Source organism: Anguilla anguilla, chromosome 2, assembly GCF_013347855.1.
Source record: "Anguilla anguilla isolate fAngAng1 chromosome 2, fAngAng1.pri, whole genome shotgun sequence".
Taxonomy (NCBI): Eukaryota; Metazoa; Chordata; class Actinopteri; order Anguilliformes; family Anguillidae; genus Anguilla; species Anguilla anguilla.
In genome coordinates this window covers 74,136,579-74,154,131 of record NC_049202.1, presented here as the reverse complement: position 1 = coordinate 74,154,131, position 17,553 = coordinate 74,136,579, and the positions used below count along the sequence as shown (strand labels likewise).

Genomic DNA, 17,553 nt, shown 5'->3' with positions numbered 1-17,553 from the left:
GACCCCGCCCACACCACACATGCTCTGAGGAGGTCTTCCACAGTGTGTTTAAGACTTTACTGTGCAGCACAAGGAGGACGGATCAGATTCACTCACCCCGCCGAGGGGCGCTGTAGGTTCCCCCTCCAGCCAGTTTGTACTCGATCTCCTCGTAGACGGCTTCGTGCAGAGGGGCGTTGTCCCATTCAGACAGGGCTGTGTGAGCAGAGACAGAGAATCACAGAATCAGTCTCCTCTCAGAGAGCACATCTCTCTCTTTATGAGCAGCAGAGGTACAGCACACAGCTACTGTCATACACCAGCCACCTGCCAGAGACCAGGCCCCTGTACAACTGCTGATCTGAGATCAGTCCAACCTTTTATCAGATAACCGATAACTTATCCATGCAGACTGCAGAAATGTTATCGACCACTTGGGGGCGCTGGTGCACAAAAAGACACAATCAGCATGCCAACCAAATCCCTCCCTCAGGAACACTGCAGCCAATCACCCGTCACCCGGCAGTCTCCTTGCTTTCAGGGCAGCTGGTGATGGAGGACTCGGCCCCACACTGCGGGGCCCACCCACACGCACTGGTGCAGGGTCTTAACTGGGCGAGCCTCCCATCAGCCCCCATTCAGAGCTGCGTGGTTAACCCACTGAGCTGATCACTGGAGAGGCTTCTTCAGTCACACTCGGCGTGTGATGGCGGTTCATCCAGCGCCCCTCCGCCCCCTACCTCTCTTCAGCGCTCTGTTCTGGAACAGCAGAACACCCAGCACTGCCAGCAGCAGGAACAACAGCGCCCCCATCACCAGGAAGGCCACTGCTGGGATAGACGGGGTGGGCGGAGCCTCCTTTAATCGGGGCACTGGCTGTGTGGACACAACTGCAAAACGGGGAAGGCAAGGGGTTGGGCATCAGCAGAGAACATGGCACACTGCCACTACCCTACTTACACTAACCACTGAGCTGTGTTTCCACCTACAGTACTGTACTTATACAGCCAGCCATCCAGCGACCTATTAAAGCAGAGCAACTGTCTGCATGAAGCAAACTGAGTCATTCCACAAGATACCCACTACAACATAAAAAGGTGCCTGAGAGCAAGTGCATGGTTAACTTTCCAGCGAGTAAACTTCAGTTAAGTGTGTGCTATCTGTACTAGAACGTGGGTGTTCAAGACTATTGGCTGTTTAAATTAAACTGCTAGCTTGGTACCAGCATTCAGCAAGCTTAGAGAGCCACACCATGTTTAATGTTAGATAGAAACCTAGAGGATTACATTCAGTCTTAATGCATTAATGCAGAGGTACTGTTGCCAACAGGCAAAAAACTGCAAGAAGCAGTTGTGTGTTAACACTCATATACTGAGTGTTACTTAGCAACCTACCCAGGCAAACAGCCACCACCATTTATATGGTGGAAATGCAATACAGAGCATTAATGGAAAAGCTAGTCCCAACAGCTGAAATTAGATGTGAGGTCTTCTTTTCACTGTATAAATGACTCCTGGGGCAGTTTTACCTGGCTGTGATTTTGGTTTTGTAGTCATTGCAGGAGTACCTAAAACAATAAAATAATGAATTAATTAAAATGCATTGTTTTCTTTATTGGGCATGAGAAAGTGTTTGTGTGATTGACAGGGCTCTGAGCTCAGCCTCAGGTTTTATCTCCCAAACTCTCTCCTACACCATCCAGAGGAGTCCGTACCTGCAGCGGAGCTGGACTCAGATAAAGGGCCTGTAAAATAAAAATGAAGAGATTTGTTATTTATTCATTCAGTTGTTCCACTTCCTGTTCCTGCCCACTGTTATTGGCTGTGACCCTGATGATGTCACATCCTCTAAGCTTGTTCCACTTCTGTAAGCTGCGCTGGATACAAGCTTCTGATAAATGTAAATGTAGTTCCAAAGCATCATGTTTTCTACTTGCATTATTAGTGAGCGCATGAATAAAGTAATCATTGAGCTGTAATGCAGGGTGGATCTTTAAGCTGCTCCTGGGGTTTAGGGTGTGTGTTTCTGTCAGGGCTCCAGTGATTAATCTTCTCAGAAGCAGGCAGTCAGCCAGAGGCGATCTGGAGTCGCAGGCTCACCTGTGCAGGTGACCCCAGCCTGGTTCTGGTGTGGGCAGCGGCTGTGCTGGTGCACAGAGTGTGGGCAGTCCCACAGGTGCATCTCAGTGCCCCTGCAGTTCACCTCAGTCAGCCAGAGGGTGCTGTTCCCCGTCCCAAAAGTAGCATTACCATGAGCCTTTGCTGCTGACCCACAGCCCAGCTGTCTGCACACCACCTGGACGTCCATCGTGTCCCAGGAGTCTCCACACACCGTCCGCCAGGAGCCCCCGTGGAACACCTCCAGCCTCCCAGAGCACCCGCCTTCACCCCCCACCAGCCGGAGGGGCCAGTGACCTAGAGCAGGAGACACAGATGACCTCATTACGTTTAGCATCTCCTACAGACACATCTCCACTAACACTATGACTGACCTCATTACATTTAGCATCTCCTACAGACACATCTCCACTAACGCTACGACTGACCTCATTACGTTTAGCATCTCCTACAGACACATCTCCACTAACACTATGACTGACCTCATTATGTTTAGCATCTACAGACACATCTCCACTAACACTATGACTGACCTCATTTTGTTTAGCATCTACAGACACATCTCCATTAACACTATGACTGACCTCGCGTAATGCTTTCTGCTTTGCCAAAGCACAGTGGATTTGTGGCTGTGGATACAGCCAGCTCATCATTTACATTACATTCAGTCGATGCTCTTATCCAGAGTGGCTTACCATAAGATTAAACCAAAAAAACGTACTTGTGCAAGCTCTCTGATTTGCTGCTGAGGAACATGACAGTTTGGTTCGTGGAATTTGGTCATCCTCTTCCCCTTTGATGTGAAGAGAAATGAATAAATAAATGAACTACAAATTAAAATTTTTTTAAAAACACAAAGACAGAGACAGGTTCATTCCATATCACAAACAAAGTGCAATACTTAGAGGTTCAAAAACATCTAATTCACGGGGTTACACAAAAACTTTTAAAAAATTAATGATAGTCCATTTTTTTTACCAATTTAATGTTACAAAAACGAATAAGTCAAATTTACATATTCACCAGTTTAGGGTAAATTAGCTTCATTAATGAAATCATGTCTTCTTCCCCATCTACGTAAATGAGTCAGTTCTACTTGAAGGTTTAATTCTACTGAGTACTGAAATCTGCAGTAGAGAGAGTTTTATGCTACTGTTCCCAATAGGAGTGATACTGTGTTTGTAATAATGAGGTTTGTTATACTGGTCCTAACAGGAGTATAAAGTCTGCAGTAGAGTGAGGTTTACCTGTGCAGGTAAGCGAAGCCACGCTGGTTTTCCCGCAGGTATTCTCACCCCAAGGCTTTGATGGGCACTGCCACAGAGTGGAGTCATGTGGGCGACATCTGAAATGATCCAGCCAGTTTGGAGCTGATTCCAGTCTTGACTGTGTTTTAGACACAAATCCGCTCTTCCCACAGTTCAGCTCCTGACATATGAGAGTAGCCGTATCTGTAGTCATTTTACTGAAGCACATGTTGCCCCAGGTACCATTGTAGAAAACTTCCAAATTCCCAGAACAGCCCTCGGTCAGTCTCATCTCCTTGAATTCTACAACAACAATGTTAGAAATCTCTTAGGGACAAAATGGTTTAAAAATAAACATAACCTTAAAATCTTGTGCCAGAAATTACAGAGGATAGAAAGGTAAATGTATCGGATGCAGGTATAAGTCAGGATGAAAAGCTGTGTGTTCTGTTAGCCACTGCTCTCCTGAGATAAATCTCATCACTTTGAACACCTGAATTTACTGACCAATCAGGTATCATGTATTCACACCAAATTAGTGTCAGAGTATAAGCAGAAACTTTAGATGCTCCAATGAGTTCCAAACCTGAACACACAACCCCCACGTCCTCCTTGTGTCCACAGTCAGATTGTCCCCATCCGGCTGTGGGACAGTCCCACAGGGACGTCTCGTTCCCCACACAGCCCACCTCATCCAGCCAGACAGGTCCATTTCCTGGCCCAAAGAAGGAGGGTAACGGGGCACTGAGGGCCATCCCACACTGGAGCTGCCTGCACACCACCTGAGCATCCTCCAGGTCCCAGGAGTCATCACAAACTGTCCCCCAGAAGCCCCTGTGGAACACCTCCAACCGTCCCGCACAGTCCCCCCCTCCCCCCACCAGCCTGAGAGACCTGTGATCTGAGAGAGAGAGAGAGGGAGAGAGAGGGGGAGAGAGAGAAACAGAGAGAGAGAGAGAGAAAAAGGGAGAGAGAAAGAGAGAAATAGAGAGAGGTTATCTGAGTTATTACACAAGCTCTGTTTTAAATACTCCTGATTCCTAATACTTTTAAAAAATCCTTTAGGTTGAGTGTACAATATCTCCCCATGTTAAACAAGCAGCTAGAGACTGCAGAGAAGCTTCATTAGTAACCTGTACTCACTGGAACAGACGATGGACACCTGTTCCCTGGAGCTGCAGGTGAGTTTGTGTGGAGTGCTGCAGTTCCCCAGGTGAGCCTCTCTACCGGAGCACTGAACCCCCATCAGACACTCCCCACTGCCCCCCGTCCCAGACGGAGAGGAGCTGTAGACCTGCACTGCAGAGCCACAGCCCAGCTGCCTGCAGGCCACTGAGGCCTCACTGAAGCTCCAGGGCCCCCCCACTCTGCTCCAGGTCTGCTGGTAGTACACCTCCACCTGGCCCTCACACGCACCCTCTCCAGCCAGCCGCACCATCCCGTCCAGAGCTGAGAGGGCAGAGCCTGAGGATCCCAAATGTATGAGGGTTAGGGTTAGACTCCTCTGATAAATCCAAGTGTATTAGGGTTAGACTCCTCTGTTAAACCCAAGTGTATTAGGGTTAGGGTTAGACTCCTCTGATAAATCCAAGTGTATTAGGGTTAGACTCCTCTGATAAACCCAAGTGTATTAGGGTTAGGGTTAGACTCCTCTGATAAACCCAAGTGTATTAGGGTTAGGGTTAGACTCCTCTGTTAACCCCACACCCTCTTAATTTACGGCAGGCAGAGACATGCTGGGCTGCCGCCTCTATTGCGATTTCCTCTTCCCCTGAATTTTTATTTATTTATTTGGTTCCGATAGGTACTGATTAGTCTGTTCAGTGAATCTGGGAAAATATTGGTTTCTGACTGAGAGGTACTTGGGGCAAGAAAGCAGGAAGTGGGCCTCTGTCTCCACCTGCCAGATTGCAATGAGCACACAGCCTGTTCTCTTTTGCCAGCCAGGTCTTTTTGTGGCAACCAATTTCGATGGCAAGGCTGTGGTCGGTCGCTGAGTCTGTAAATTGTTAATGTGTGCCTGTGCTTTTGGTTTTTAACTCTAGTGAGATATTCTGACAGGGAGCAATCTTGGCCTAGAGTACAATAAATTTCCAGTTTATTGTTTAATTTCATCATGCCAACTGGCAATGTATAGTTTTTGATTTTTGTCAAAATTTCTGTAGTGGGTGTGGTATTTTTTGTTGTTGATATTTTGTAAAAATGTCCTTTGATGGCCAGTTGTCCCAGGGGAACTCTGTCTGTGTAACTCTTAGCTGGTTACTCTTCACTGCCTTCAGTTCAGTTCTCTCTCTCTCTGTCTTTCTCTCTCTCTCTCTCTCTCTCTCTCTCTCTCTCAGTGCAGTAAATGTGTGCTAAATTGTGCCATGTACACAGTACAGAGAGCAGGACTCCTCACCAGAGCAGATGACTCCAGCATCCTGTCCATGTGAGAGCACAGCTCGGCTCCATGAGGAAACAGCACACTGTGAGAGGCGTGTCTCGTTCCCATGGCAATCAAACACATCGGCTCTGATTGGCTCACTCCCCTCTCCAAACCAGGCCTGTCCTGGCACTGCCACTGCAGTCCCACACTTCAGCTGCTGACAGAGGACATTGGAGGCTCTCCTGTCCCAGCATGCGTCACACACTGTCCCCCATTTACTCAGGTACTGCAGCTCCACTCGACCAGAGCAGTTATCAGGGCCGTCAGCCAGCCTGGACTCAGTGTACCCTACACACAGCACAGTGGGGTTAGCATCTGACCAACACTGAGATAATGAAGGAGACTTAGGGAAGAGGCTAACAGAATACACAAGTACAAAACACACATACATAGACATGCACAAATGCACACAGACACACACAAACACACACGCATGCATGCATGTACGTACAATAACACAGACATGCACATGCACGCAAGCAGCTAGAGACAGGCAGACAAAGAGGCTTTCACACACGCACACACAAACACACATACACATACAAACACACACACACACATACATAGGTACAATCACACACACATCCACCGGTCCACATACACAGGCAAACTCCACACAGATTAAACTCACACAGACACTGGGAGATCATGCAAACTCCACACAGATTAAACTCACACAGACACTGGGAGATCATACAAACTGCACACAGATTAAACTCACAGACACTGGGAGATGCCGCTGCTCAGAAATGCCTGTATGTAAATTCCTGCAGCTCACAGGAAGGCTGTGATAGCTCTGTGTGCTACCTCTTCCTGTGTGTCTATGGTACATATGGTGTGCTTCCCCTATCAGAGGGTTATGGGCTGGACATCCTCTATAGTTTTCACTGCATTTCACAGATTATATCTGCATCACAATATCCAGCATTACAGCCCCTGACATGTAACACTTCACAGCATAATGAATGAATATCTTGATCTTCTTAAATATAAATGCATACAATCTGTTTAGGACTATATTAACCCAGTGTCACTGAAACACACAGTATACAAATGACTCTTACCAGAACACACTAGTCCCACATTGTTTCCATGGGAGCAGGATTGATTCTGTGAGGGTGCTTTAGGACAGAAGTAAATGCGAGATTCGTTGCCTGAACACTGAATCTCCTCTGCCCACACCTGGCCCTCCCCCTGGCCAAACGCAGCTGCCCCCCGCAGCTCTTTAGGAACTCCACAGCCCAGCTCCCTGCACACAACCTCTGCGTCCCGCTGGTCAAAGTCAGCATCACACACCGTGCCCCAGGAGCTCCCATGATGCACCTCTACTCTCCCAGAGCACAGGTCAGCCCCGCCCACCAGCCTGACGTTGCCTAGAGGTTAACAGGGAATAAAGAGAGAATCATCTCCAATGACTGGTACTTTATTCCAGAGACAACAGTGAGCACAGCTGCATGAATACAGGACTGCACGGCTATTATACATGGAATACAGCAGTGTGATATGAGCCAATCTCACGTCTACGGCAGTGTGAGATGAGCCAATCCCGTATAAACTGCAGCGTGTGATGAGCCAATCACATGTAAACTTCTGCTACAGACTTAAACTTTAAAAGAATAAACGTTCTGATAGCGTCAGAAAAAGAGAAATACATCAGAAACACAAAGATTCTGCTGTGACTGCGTAAGTGCTGAATTAGTTCAGTGAAAGGAGCAATACAGTAATTTACTTCATAACACCACATTTTAAAATGTAATACTATGTTTTAGTTATGTAATAATATATGCATTTATGAAACTAATATATCCTCATGTAAATCCAAAATCCTGTGTTGGTATAAGAACATTGGTAAGAGCTGAATAACACTGAGTCCTACCTGAGCACATCACTCCAGCATCTTGTCCATGATAACAGTCATGTTTACCCCACCCTAGTGAGGGACACTCCTTCAGTGTGGATTCTGATCCCCCGCAGGACACATCAGCCATCCATATGTTCCCAGACCCTGGGCCAAAACGAGCATATCCTGGTGCTTCTACAGCATCTCCACAGCCCAGCTGTCTACACACCACCCCTTTATCTGTCATATCCCAGCCAAAATGACACACTGTCCCCCACTCTCCCTGATGGTAAACCTCCACTCTCCCAGCACAGGGGCTGCCTCCATTCACCAGCCTCACATCCTCACTGCCTGAGAGAGAGAGAGAGAGAGAGAGAGAGAGAGAGAGAGAGAGAGAGGGGGGGGGGGGGGGAGTTTGAGAGAAATAGAAGTCAAACAAAGAAATGGAACGCAAGCTTCTACAAAAATAAACCTATGACCATTTGTGACACCCTCATCTTAGTATGTTGGTAAATATTAAATCTCCACCCGCTAGACTACACTCAGCCTCCCCATGGCACCACCTATCCTGAAAAACCCCCAGGTCCTGTATCCTACTATTGCACTCAAAGTCAATAGAAACTTGATCTGAAGGAGGCACTGGAACCACCTATCAATCCACAAAATGAGAGACAGGGCAACCTCCACTACAGCAGAGTTATGCAGCTATTGCTGCAACACCAAGGACCCTGGCCAGTTCTGAGATGGGAGAAATACGGCAAATCCTCAACATAATCAGCAGAATAATTGGCTAAGTATATGTATAATAAATATTCTACTATTATATTTTAATTATTGATTAAATATAATTTAATCAATAATTAAATTAGTTGATAGTTTGTCATTATGCCCCATTCTATGCATTTTATTGTTTATGTAATGAGATCACTTGCAATTAGCAGTGATCTTATTACTGCCAATCAGGGCTTTTGTTCTTCAGTGTATGGGCTGAAGAGCACAAATCCAGATTTTATCAGTAGCATAAAATATATTGATATTTTAATCCTCCAGGAGACATGGTGCATAGAGATGTATAAACTTATTGTCTCTTAGGCTACAGAGAAATAGTACTGCCATCCCTCAAGCACAGCAATGTCCAGCATGCCAGAGGTTCTGGGGGCATTATAATATGGTACAAGTAGGAGCTTGCAGGCTCAATGAAAATAATCAAAATAGCAGACTTGCATATCTGGCTGAAAATAAGGAATGTCACATCCCTCCAAATCTCACCTATTCCTATGTACAGCATATATACACCCTCTGAATCCCTTTATTACTCAGAGGACATGTTCCTAAATCTCTACACGGAAATCTGCAACTCCCAGGCCCAGGGCCCCACACTCCTATGTGGAGATTTTAACTCCAGGAAAAGTAAACAGCTTGACTTTAGTCCTTGGGAAATTGGGAATTTGTCACATATTTGGAGCAACTAATCCATGTCACTCAATAAATTTATCCTTGCAAAATAATTATGACAGAGTAATTTATAAAAATGGTAAGGCACTGGTTGAATCTCTGTCAAAGTCTTGGTCTCTATATAATAAATGGCATGATCAGAGGGGACTCTTTAGGTAGATATACTGTACATACAGTTCAGCTCTTGGTAACAGTGTAGTAAACTATGCCATCACGGACCTAAACCCCTCCTCCATAAATGCATTTACTGTCAGACCACAAACACCCTTATCAGATCAGTCAGATCACTGAGCTCATAAAGAGAACACAGCAGTCCAACACACATACATAACCTCAATCCTTTCTACAGATGGGCAAACAGCACACAATTATACAAAGAGGCAATTCGCAGTGATTAAATAAAAATTCTAATAGAAATATTTCAAAACACACAGTATCAACCCTCAAAATAAGGTGTAGACCTGGCCATAATTTACTTGAATAATTTTTTTAAGTAGCTAAAAAATCCAAGTTAATAACCACAAATATGAAAAATGATAATAAGAATGTAATGAAAAATGGTTTGATGAGGAATGTAAAACTATGAGAAAAAAAGCTGAGAACCAAAAACATAAAAATCCCAAAAACCAAGACTTACGCCTAAGATACTGTGAAACACTCAAACAATATGAACAAACAATTAAAAATAAAAGACTGGAACACATCAGCACGCAACTAAACGGAAATGAACAGTCAATAAACCAAACATGGAAAAAACTACGGCACACAGTGCTGTACATAAACATCTTATAGATAAACCTGGTTCTTATGTAGGACCACTGTTTATAGATTCTCAATAATGTTAAGCCTGGTTTACCATGGGTGTAAACCCCAAGTTTTTGCTGAGAATTGAAAAGGATAAGCCCCCAGCAGTGTCTGCAGGAACACAGGCACGCCACTAGGTTGTGCTCTATTACCCTGGCTTTGTACGCTGTGACACAAGCTCTGCCAGTGAGACCGGTCACATGACTGAATAAGCAGGTGCACACGTCGGCCACAAGGTGGAGAAAACCCCTTCACTTTCTCAGACATAAGAACTGTTTTGCTGCACTGAAAATAGGAAATGAGAATGCTGCAAATGAGATGGTATTAAAAACCTGAGATTTGACATTTGCAGACATCTCAAGCGGAGTACAGACACAGATCTATTCAAAATGTAATCAGCCTTACCAGGGTCTACTTTCTATAGAAACTGAGAGCATTAGAAGTAGACTGGAACACCAAGCGTGTTTATTGCAGATCAGTACTAAGACTTTTCACCTTCTGTTGCATTCCCTGGCTGAATGGTCACTCAGACATGAACCTGCAGATGTCAGACCAGGATAGTGTTCTTTGTTCTCGGCTAGAAATAGCTTTACAAAATAAGTAATTGTACCTTACTGAACCCGTGTTCAGCAGTTGTCTACGATCATGAAAATGCACTTTTTGTACGTCGCTTTGGATAAAAGCGTCTGCTAAATGAATGTAATGTAATGTAATGTAATGTAACCTCAGTAAACTCCTGTGCATCGTAAAACGCTGGCTGTGCAGAGTACGGCTCCTCAAAAGACACAGACGAGAAACAGGAGACCACTCTTCCTACCAAGCTCAGTGCATCTTCATAAGAACTCATTTATCAGTGAAAAAGGAGATTCATCTGGAATGAATTTTAACCATTTAATGATATTATGTACAGCCCTGGGCGTACGTAGATGTACATTATACTGTTTTAATATTTAACATTAGTGACGGTGATGTTATGTACTTATTGTACATTACTTTGAATAAAAGTCTCTTCCAATTAAATGTCATATAATATGTTTTCAGTGAAATGGTATGTATCCACAATGAGGATTAAACATGAATTTGAAATGGTAGCTTATATATATATTTATTTGACGTTAGTAGTTCAGCTCTACAAAATTCCTGTTTAACAATCACTTTTATACCTTTAGCGTTCATCCTATGGAGTATGTCCTCGTTAAATTTTTCCCGTGAAATTTCAATAATTATTTAATTTGAAAAATTTGCATGTTTTTAAATTGATAGTAAAATATTGCATGAAAAAGACCACATATTCAAACTTATGTGAGTTTCAAATAAAATAATATTTTCCATTTGCAGCCGTAAGCAGTGGTGGAGAATATTATCTGTTCAGAGTGTGTTATTTTAAAAGAATTACACAGGAAGTCTGACTGGATCAATGTTGCTTCAGTCCTGCTTTTGAAGTTGAGGTTTGAGCAGGTGTTACCACTGATGCGCTAACATGTGCCAAGTTTTTTTTCTTTTCTTTTTTAAAGTTGCTGTAATAAGTTTCATGAGATGAGAGCATTTTAATAAGTGCAATATATTATTAATATGCTGCCATAAAGGCATCAAATGTATCACTGATGAGAGAACGTCACATTTCCTTTGTGTCTTCCGTTATAACGCACTAAAGACGGAAGAGTTCTTATAAAAATACACCAATAAAAAGCAACTTGCAACTACAAAAAGTGAAAATATTAATTAGGCCAACTTATGATATAAATTTCACGCAAACATCAGGTATTTCTGGGAACGCCAACTAATACCTGGACTGTTTCATGACTATCAGGTGCCAAATTACATAGACACGGAAACGATTAAAACAATATTTTAAAAAGATCTTTATATTCACATATATTTATATTTACTAAAACACAAACATGATCAAACAAAAAACTTTATCTTGGCTGGATTATTCAAATATCATGTTTTATATACCAGTGAATCAAATACAGAAACATTTCTTAGATAATTAATAATAAAATTAGTTTCATGAAAGCTTCATGAATGATGCAGAGAAACATTACTACAGTAAACTCTGGTGTTTAGAGATGGCCTGGAGCCCTGCCCTGGCTGGTGAGCTGCCCCTCTGACCCCTTGGCCCTGACCCCCAGTCTCTGAGCCTTGATTGGGTGTGGAGAAGCTGGAGAGGAGGATAAAGCTGGTACTCACTGACTGTGGAGAGCAGGAGCAGGGAGGAGAGAGAGAGAAAGAACAGACATCTCTCCATCTTCAGCGCAAACGAACCAAACCTTCCTCAGAGCAGAGTGGATGCTCACACCTTCACCTTCGAGCTCTCAGAGAGACTGAGCCCTGTGCACACACCCAGCCCCCCTCTGAGAGAGCACACTCTTTCCCCCCCACCAATCACACTCACTGCTGCCTTATAAGAGCACTGCAGGAACACTTCAAACAGCCACAGTGACAAATCAGCGCACGCCATTTACATTTTCTCCATATATTCCAACTCTGCGTCACTGCAGGCTGTCAGGACTCCTCCCACCAGAAGACCCCGCCCCTGTGACACACTGCGCTGACAGACACAGAAGAAGAAAGCGGCATGTTTCTAAAAAGGATGGAGTTTTCAGTGCAGTGTTTGGCTGTGCAGTCTGAAACCCAGTGCAGTCTTGGGCCTTTAGGAAAAACAAAAACCTGGCGAGAGAGAAATGGGGGGTGGACCATTGGAAAGAACTGATCATTTAGTCCACCCCCCAGAGAGGCACCCATCCATCACACATTCACCATGTACAGTTGAAACAGCGAAGTTTTTGATTTTCATTTGGACTTTTGTAAATTGATCATAACTGTTATTGTGTTGGCTTATTTTCGGATTTTAATGTTTTTGTATGAGGCCTGTTCAGGTGATGATCTTTCAATGTGTAAGAATTTTAAAAAACCAATAAAAGACAAAGTGCAGTCTGAAACCCGATGCAGCAAAGCCCTGATGCACTTTGTTTAATAAATGATAATATTCCTGATACATTTTCAGTGTAAATGCAAATGCATAAAGCAAATAAAAGACATGAAAATAGGATGTAATAACACAGCGAAAGACTGAATTTTAGTGAAAATATGCATTTTTATTAAAGGTTTAAAAAGAATAATTATGACAATGATGGTCAAACAAAAAAGTAACAAGGTGGGCAACCCAGCAGACTGACCAACCTCTTTTTACGTCCTCTGCTGGTCTGGGTAGGGCAGGTGGAGGTAATTACCTAACTGCCTAATCGCTTGATTGCCTCCACCTGCCTGTGGCCCAATATAAGCCCAGTAGTATGAGGCAGGGGACAGTTTCTTTTGGGGACTTTTGTGTTTGTGGTTTGGAAGTATTTCTTTGAGATCTTCTTTCATGTTTCTTTTGTCTGTGGTTTGTGGTTTGATTTGCGGTTTTGGGTTTGTAGTTTTTGTGAAGATCGTTTTGTTTGAACTTTGAGGAATTTCCTTCGTTTAGTTTGTGATTTGTTTGTTATTCTAATAAATGTCTGGGTTTGTGTTTTTAAATCAGTTTTTTGATTGTGTTTTTGGGTAATTGGACTTATGGCTTTTCGAGCCAGGTCGTAACACCTCTACACTCATTTTCACAGGAAAAATGAGGATTTTAGTTTTTCTTTCCATGGAGAAATGTACGTTCTACAACAAGAAATTTGTTAATAGTGCAACATTTAACAAAATATAAGACTTCTATGGGTTCATAGTGAAACATTTAACACACAAAGCCAGTGCTGTGTGTTAAAGTAATAAACGAAGATTTTCATTAAAATAAATGTCTGTTAAGTCACTATCTATCGCCGAATTAGGTAACACAATGGCGATTGAGCCTATTATATTAATTTCTATTATTATTATAATTTATGATTAAAGAACTGGGTGTCTGTGGCGACATTCCCGGGAAAAAATCACAAGCGGCGCACAGTTAGTGACGCGTTTTCCATCACCCATCAGTGGTTGGTCCGCCAGAGAGGGTAGACGGAGCTAACGCAACAGGCTCGCTCTTCAACTCACTTGTGTGTGAGCGGCGTACTGTTTTTCCGGTGTCTGCTAGCGTTACAATAACAGAGAAAGGGGGGGTTATGGAACCCTAAAATGTTTTTGTGTAACATGAGATGTCATTATTTGTTGATGTAGATTTCGTATTACATTCGATGACAATGCAACGTTACTAAATTACATAGCCTAGCTATTTGCACAGCTAACGCTAGCTACCGGACCATGTCAAGAAAGGCAACATTAGTTCAGGCAAAGTTGCGCACAGTAGCCATCTCTCATATCAGGTAACGTTGCATTAGCTAGCTAGCTAATGTAATTAACACAATCTAATGTCAGCTAACAATTAGAAAAAACGCTAGCTAATGCTACCGACTGGTACCGACCTCGCAAAACGTCTCTCGAATGCAATGCTACCTTGTTGCAACGTTGCAATGTAGCTAACTAAAGGTCAGTTCAGATCAATGATTCGCAACGAGACTGGATGCAACTTGCAAAATTCCAAGACGTCTGATTGTAAACGTTCTAACTGCACTTGGCGATTTGACCAGGTGGGTCTTTTTAGACCCCAGGCAACGGCTTCAGACGCTCTGCAACTAACCAGTTCACACCGCTGCAATTATCTCTGCAACATTCTAAAACCGTTTCGTCTCGTTGCAAATCATTGATCCGAATTGGCCTTAACGTTACCGTTATTTACATTGCCATCAAGTTCATCAATATATTATAGGCTAATGATCGGAATAAAGCCGTCTTTACACGGGGTATAGGTGGTGAAGAGCTGGGACTGATTTCTGTATAAAGATGTCAAGCCAGAGAAAAGTAAATAAAAGAATACAGCAGTATGGATTAGCGTTGTTATTTTATTACGCTTCCTCATATGTTCCTTCAGTCTTGCCCTTTCTTGGTGAAATCTCCTTTGTTTTTATTTTATTATTCTTTCTCTGATTGCTAATTTAACACCCAGCTCAGCTTTATTCTCGAACAGTTTAGCTAGCAAAACCAGAAACACCAGGGGTAACATTTTGCAAGGCAGTTGTTTCAAAAATATCACAGAACAATCATTCACGAGAAAGACTGTTTATTGTGCATGAAATACATAATTGCACGAGCCACAGCGAATACCGCAAATTCTTCTCTGCAGTGCAAAGATGTTCATACCGGGCAAAAGGTGGATAAAGAACGTCTGTGGAAATTGATCATCACTAATTCTACCCCAGGTCTGCTACAGCATTTTAACCCAGCTCGGCAGTGTAAAGACAGCTTAAATTAGCCTAATGTTAGACAATGAATGAGTATGTACATGTTACATTTATAACAACCATTTTTTATTCAGTAAATAGTGTTATAGTTGGCGTGGCCCAGGTGCAAACTGACTGACGTCACACAGGCGACACTGGTTGGATCCAGCTGGATCTCTGGGAAGTGAGCTGCAAAAACACACCTGCAATTACTGCTTTTCGCCATTGGTACCGCCAAAGAGAACGAAACAGAAATCTTCGAGATTTTAACTTTAACAGTGAAATCTTACCAGAGGGTCTGTCCCAGGTGGAGCAGCAGTGGCAGACTGGGGAGGAGTGCTCTGTTTGGTGGAGGTACTGGGGACAGGCCTCAGGGCTGCAGGGTGGGTGGGTGATTTACCTGATGGTGCTGCAGGATGATGGGCCGTTGGGTCCCTGTCCTCCACATCTTCAAATCCCTCATCCTCCACGTGCAGCTCTTCCTCGTGAGGAGTCCAAGCTGGTCCCGCAGCACTCAAACTGAGAACGCGGCCACTCCCCCGTTCAGCTCTCCTGCAGCGCGCTGACGCACAGCACGCGCATTATTCCGCTCGCCGCACTGTTCATCATACCGCTGCATCTTTCCAATGATTAACATAAGCATCGTACCGACGGACGTTACCAATTCAGCTGATTTAATCAATTAATCAGCTTTTAATGTACACTATTCTCTATTACTCACTCAGAGGAGGTCTCAGATACTTGACAGATAACAATCTGTGTGCTTTGTCACAATGCTTAATGAACGAGCTACAATAGCTTTTATATTTACACCCAAAAATCCTACGTATGGAAAAATAAATATTTATAGCCACTTAGCAGACATTCTGAATACATCACATTTTTCTTTAAAATAAAACAAAGGTGGCTAACATTTCAGCTAATAACCGTTCCAGCTGAGTTATTGTCAAGGACAACTTCAATTCAACAAGCTAACTTGAGCAGTAGGCATTTTATCCTCATTATCGTTATTCACCACGACGGCAAACGTGAACTTTCACCACAAAGAAATATTTGCTGAAATACCTACGGATCAGTGGACATCGATTACTTGTATCGTTGCAAAATACATAATGAAAAAATTCATAAAATTTTGACACTAGCTTCTCGGAGCTGTACTCACAGCCTTCCCGGAAGTCTTGTTCAACTTTACCGCCGTCGAACAGTAATGACGTCATTGTGTAAAGAAAAGCTGAGCACCGATTGGCCAGGCCAGTGAAAGGAAAATGAAGAAAAAGCTGCTGACTACATGTTTCCGAAGAAGTTCAGTGCAGTTATTTGACATAAAGCACTAACTGTCTAATACTTCATCACAACTACAGTCCTTTCTAAAACGGTAGTGCTTTTAAGAAGATAGGCCCTACGTAAATACTGACCATATAGTTTAAAACTGCGGTGAGGATCTGTTGAGCTCGTGCGAGAGCCTCCAAAAGTCTGTCTATGGTTTTCGGCCTTGGTAACAAATGCAGTCTTTTGCAATTCGAAATATTTGACACTTTGATCTGACACAAAGTTTGCATGACATTGTAAAATGGTAAGATTACAAAACACAGGGCCAAGTGACTTGAAAGAATTGAGGAAATATTGGGTAGCATTGCTTTGGAATACATCTTATTTCATTTCGGTGAGGCAAGATAGCCTTTATTGTTTGTAGTACCGTAACTTGGCGTCATTTTTATATCAATAGTTTTAATGGCAGGCCTATATTTTGGCAACCTGAAGGAATGAGTTGTAAACGGTGTATGTCTTGTATGTGTGAGTAACTTGGCAATTTTGTACGTTGAAAACGTGTTGTTTTATGAGATATACATAGACGCCGCATTGGCCTTTGGGTCCTACGTCGACTTCGAGTCGTTTTTATATTCAAGGGTTTATGGTCTACGTGGAGTGCAAAAAAAAAGTTTTATCTCCAGTTACTTAGAATCTCGATAGTTAGGCTATAATCGCTGCTAGACGGTCAAGAGAGGAGTGTGTATCAACGGTTTACATGAACTGAATTACTTACGTGGTGGGAAATAATTAATTGTCATAAGGAATTGCCACAGTTAATTTTTACCTGGCAAGCTGGCTAGAAAGTAATAAATGCATTGCTAGCTAACTTGAGTAGGAATGTAAGCATCAAATAACCTTGATTGTAAGGCTAGCTTTGCTTGTTAGCTACCTACCAATGTTTTCTTGCCAGTCGTGTTTTGATTTTGAACGAATTAAACTGAACATAACCACAATAATTTTAACCTGAAAGCTGGCTAGAAAGTGATTAATGTATTATTAATTTTAGCTGAAACCTTTTTTCATTAGAACAAGCTTGATTTCTTGCTGTTTGCTTGCTAGTTAACATGAGTAGGATTGCAAGCATCATTTATCATTTATGAAGGCTAGCTTTGCTTCCCACGCGAGCGCG

The 17,553-nt window shown here is 43.1% G+C and overlaps 1 protein-coding gene across 1 annotated transcript in view; it reads right to left on the bottom strand.

Annotated features, from left to right (window-relative positions):
* Window positions 1–17,553, bottom strand: part of LOC118220424 (deleted in malignant brain tumors 1 protein-like) — a 145,567-nt gene that overhangs the window by 2,727 nt on the left and 125,287 nt on the right. The window contains exons 24-38 of the mRNA XM_035404285.1: window positions 16,183–16,397; window positions 15,514–15,675; window positions 7,645–7,959; window positions 6,784–7,141; window positions 6,599–6,608; window positions 5,742–6,210; window positions 4,487–4,807; window positions 3,930–4,244; window positions 3,344–3,646; window positions 2,818–2,889; window positions 2,079–2,393; window positions 1,694–1,723; window positions 1,508–1,546; window positions 720–869; window positions 97–195 (exon numbers count right to left, since the gene is read on the bottom strand). Coding sequence (XP_035260176.1) covers window positions 97–195; window positions 720–869; window positions 1,508–1,546; window positions 1,694–1,723; window positions 2,079–2,393; window positions 2,818–2,889; window positions 3,344–3,646; window positions 3,930–4,244; window positions 4,487–4,807; window positions 5,742–6,210; window positions 6,599–6,608; window positions 6,784–7,141; window positions 7,645–7,959; window positions 15,514–15,675; window positions 16,183–16,397 — 3,173 coding nt within the window. The remainder of the gene's footprint in view (window positions 1–96; window positions 196–719; window positions 870–1,507; window positions 1,547–1,693; window positions 1,724–2,078; window positions 2,394–2,817; window positions 2,890–3,343; window positions 3,647–3,929; window positions 4,245–4,486; window positions 4,808–5,741; window positions 6,211–6,598; window positions 6,609–6,783; window positions 7,142–7,644; window positions 7,960–15,513; window positions 15,676–16,182; window positions 16,398–17,553) is intronic.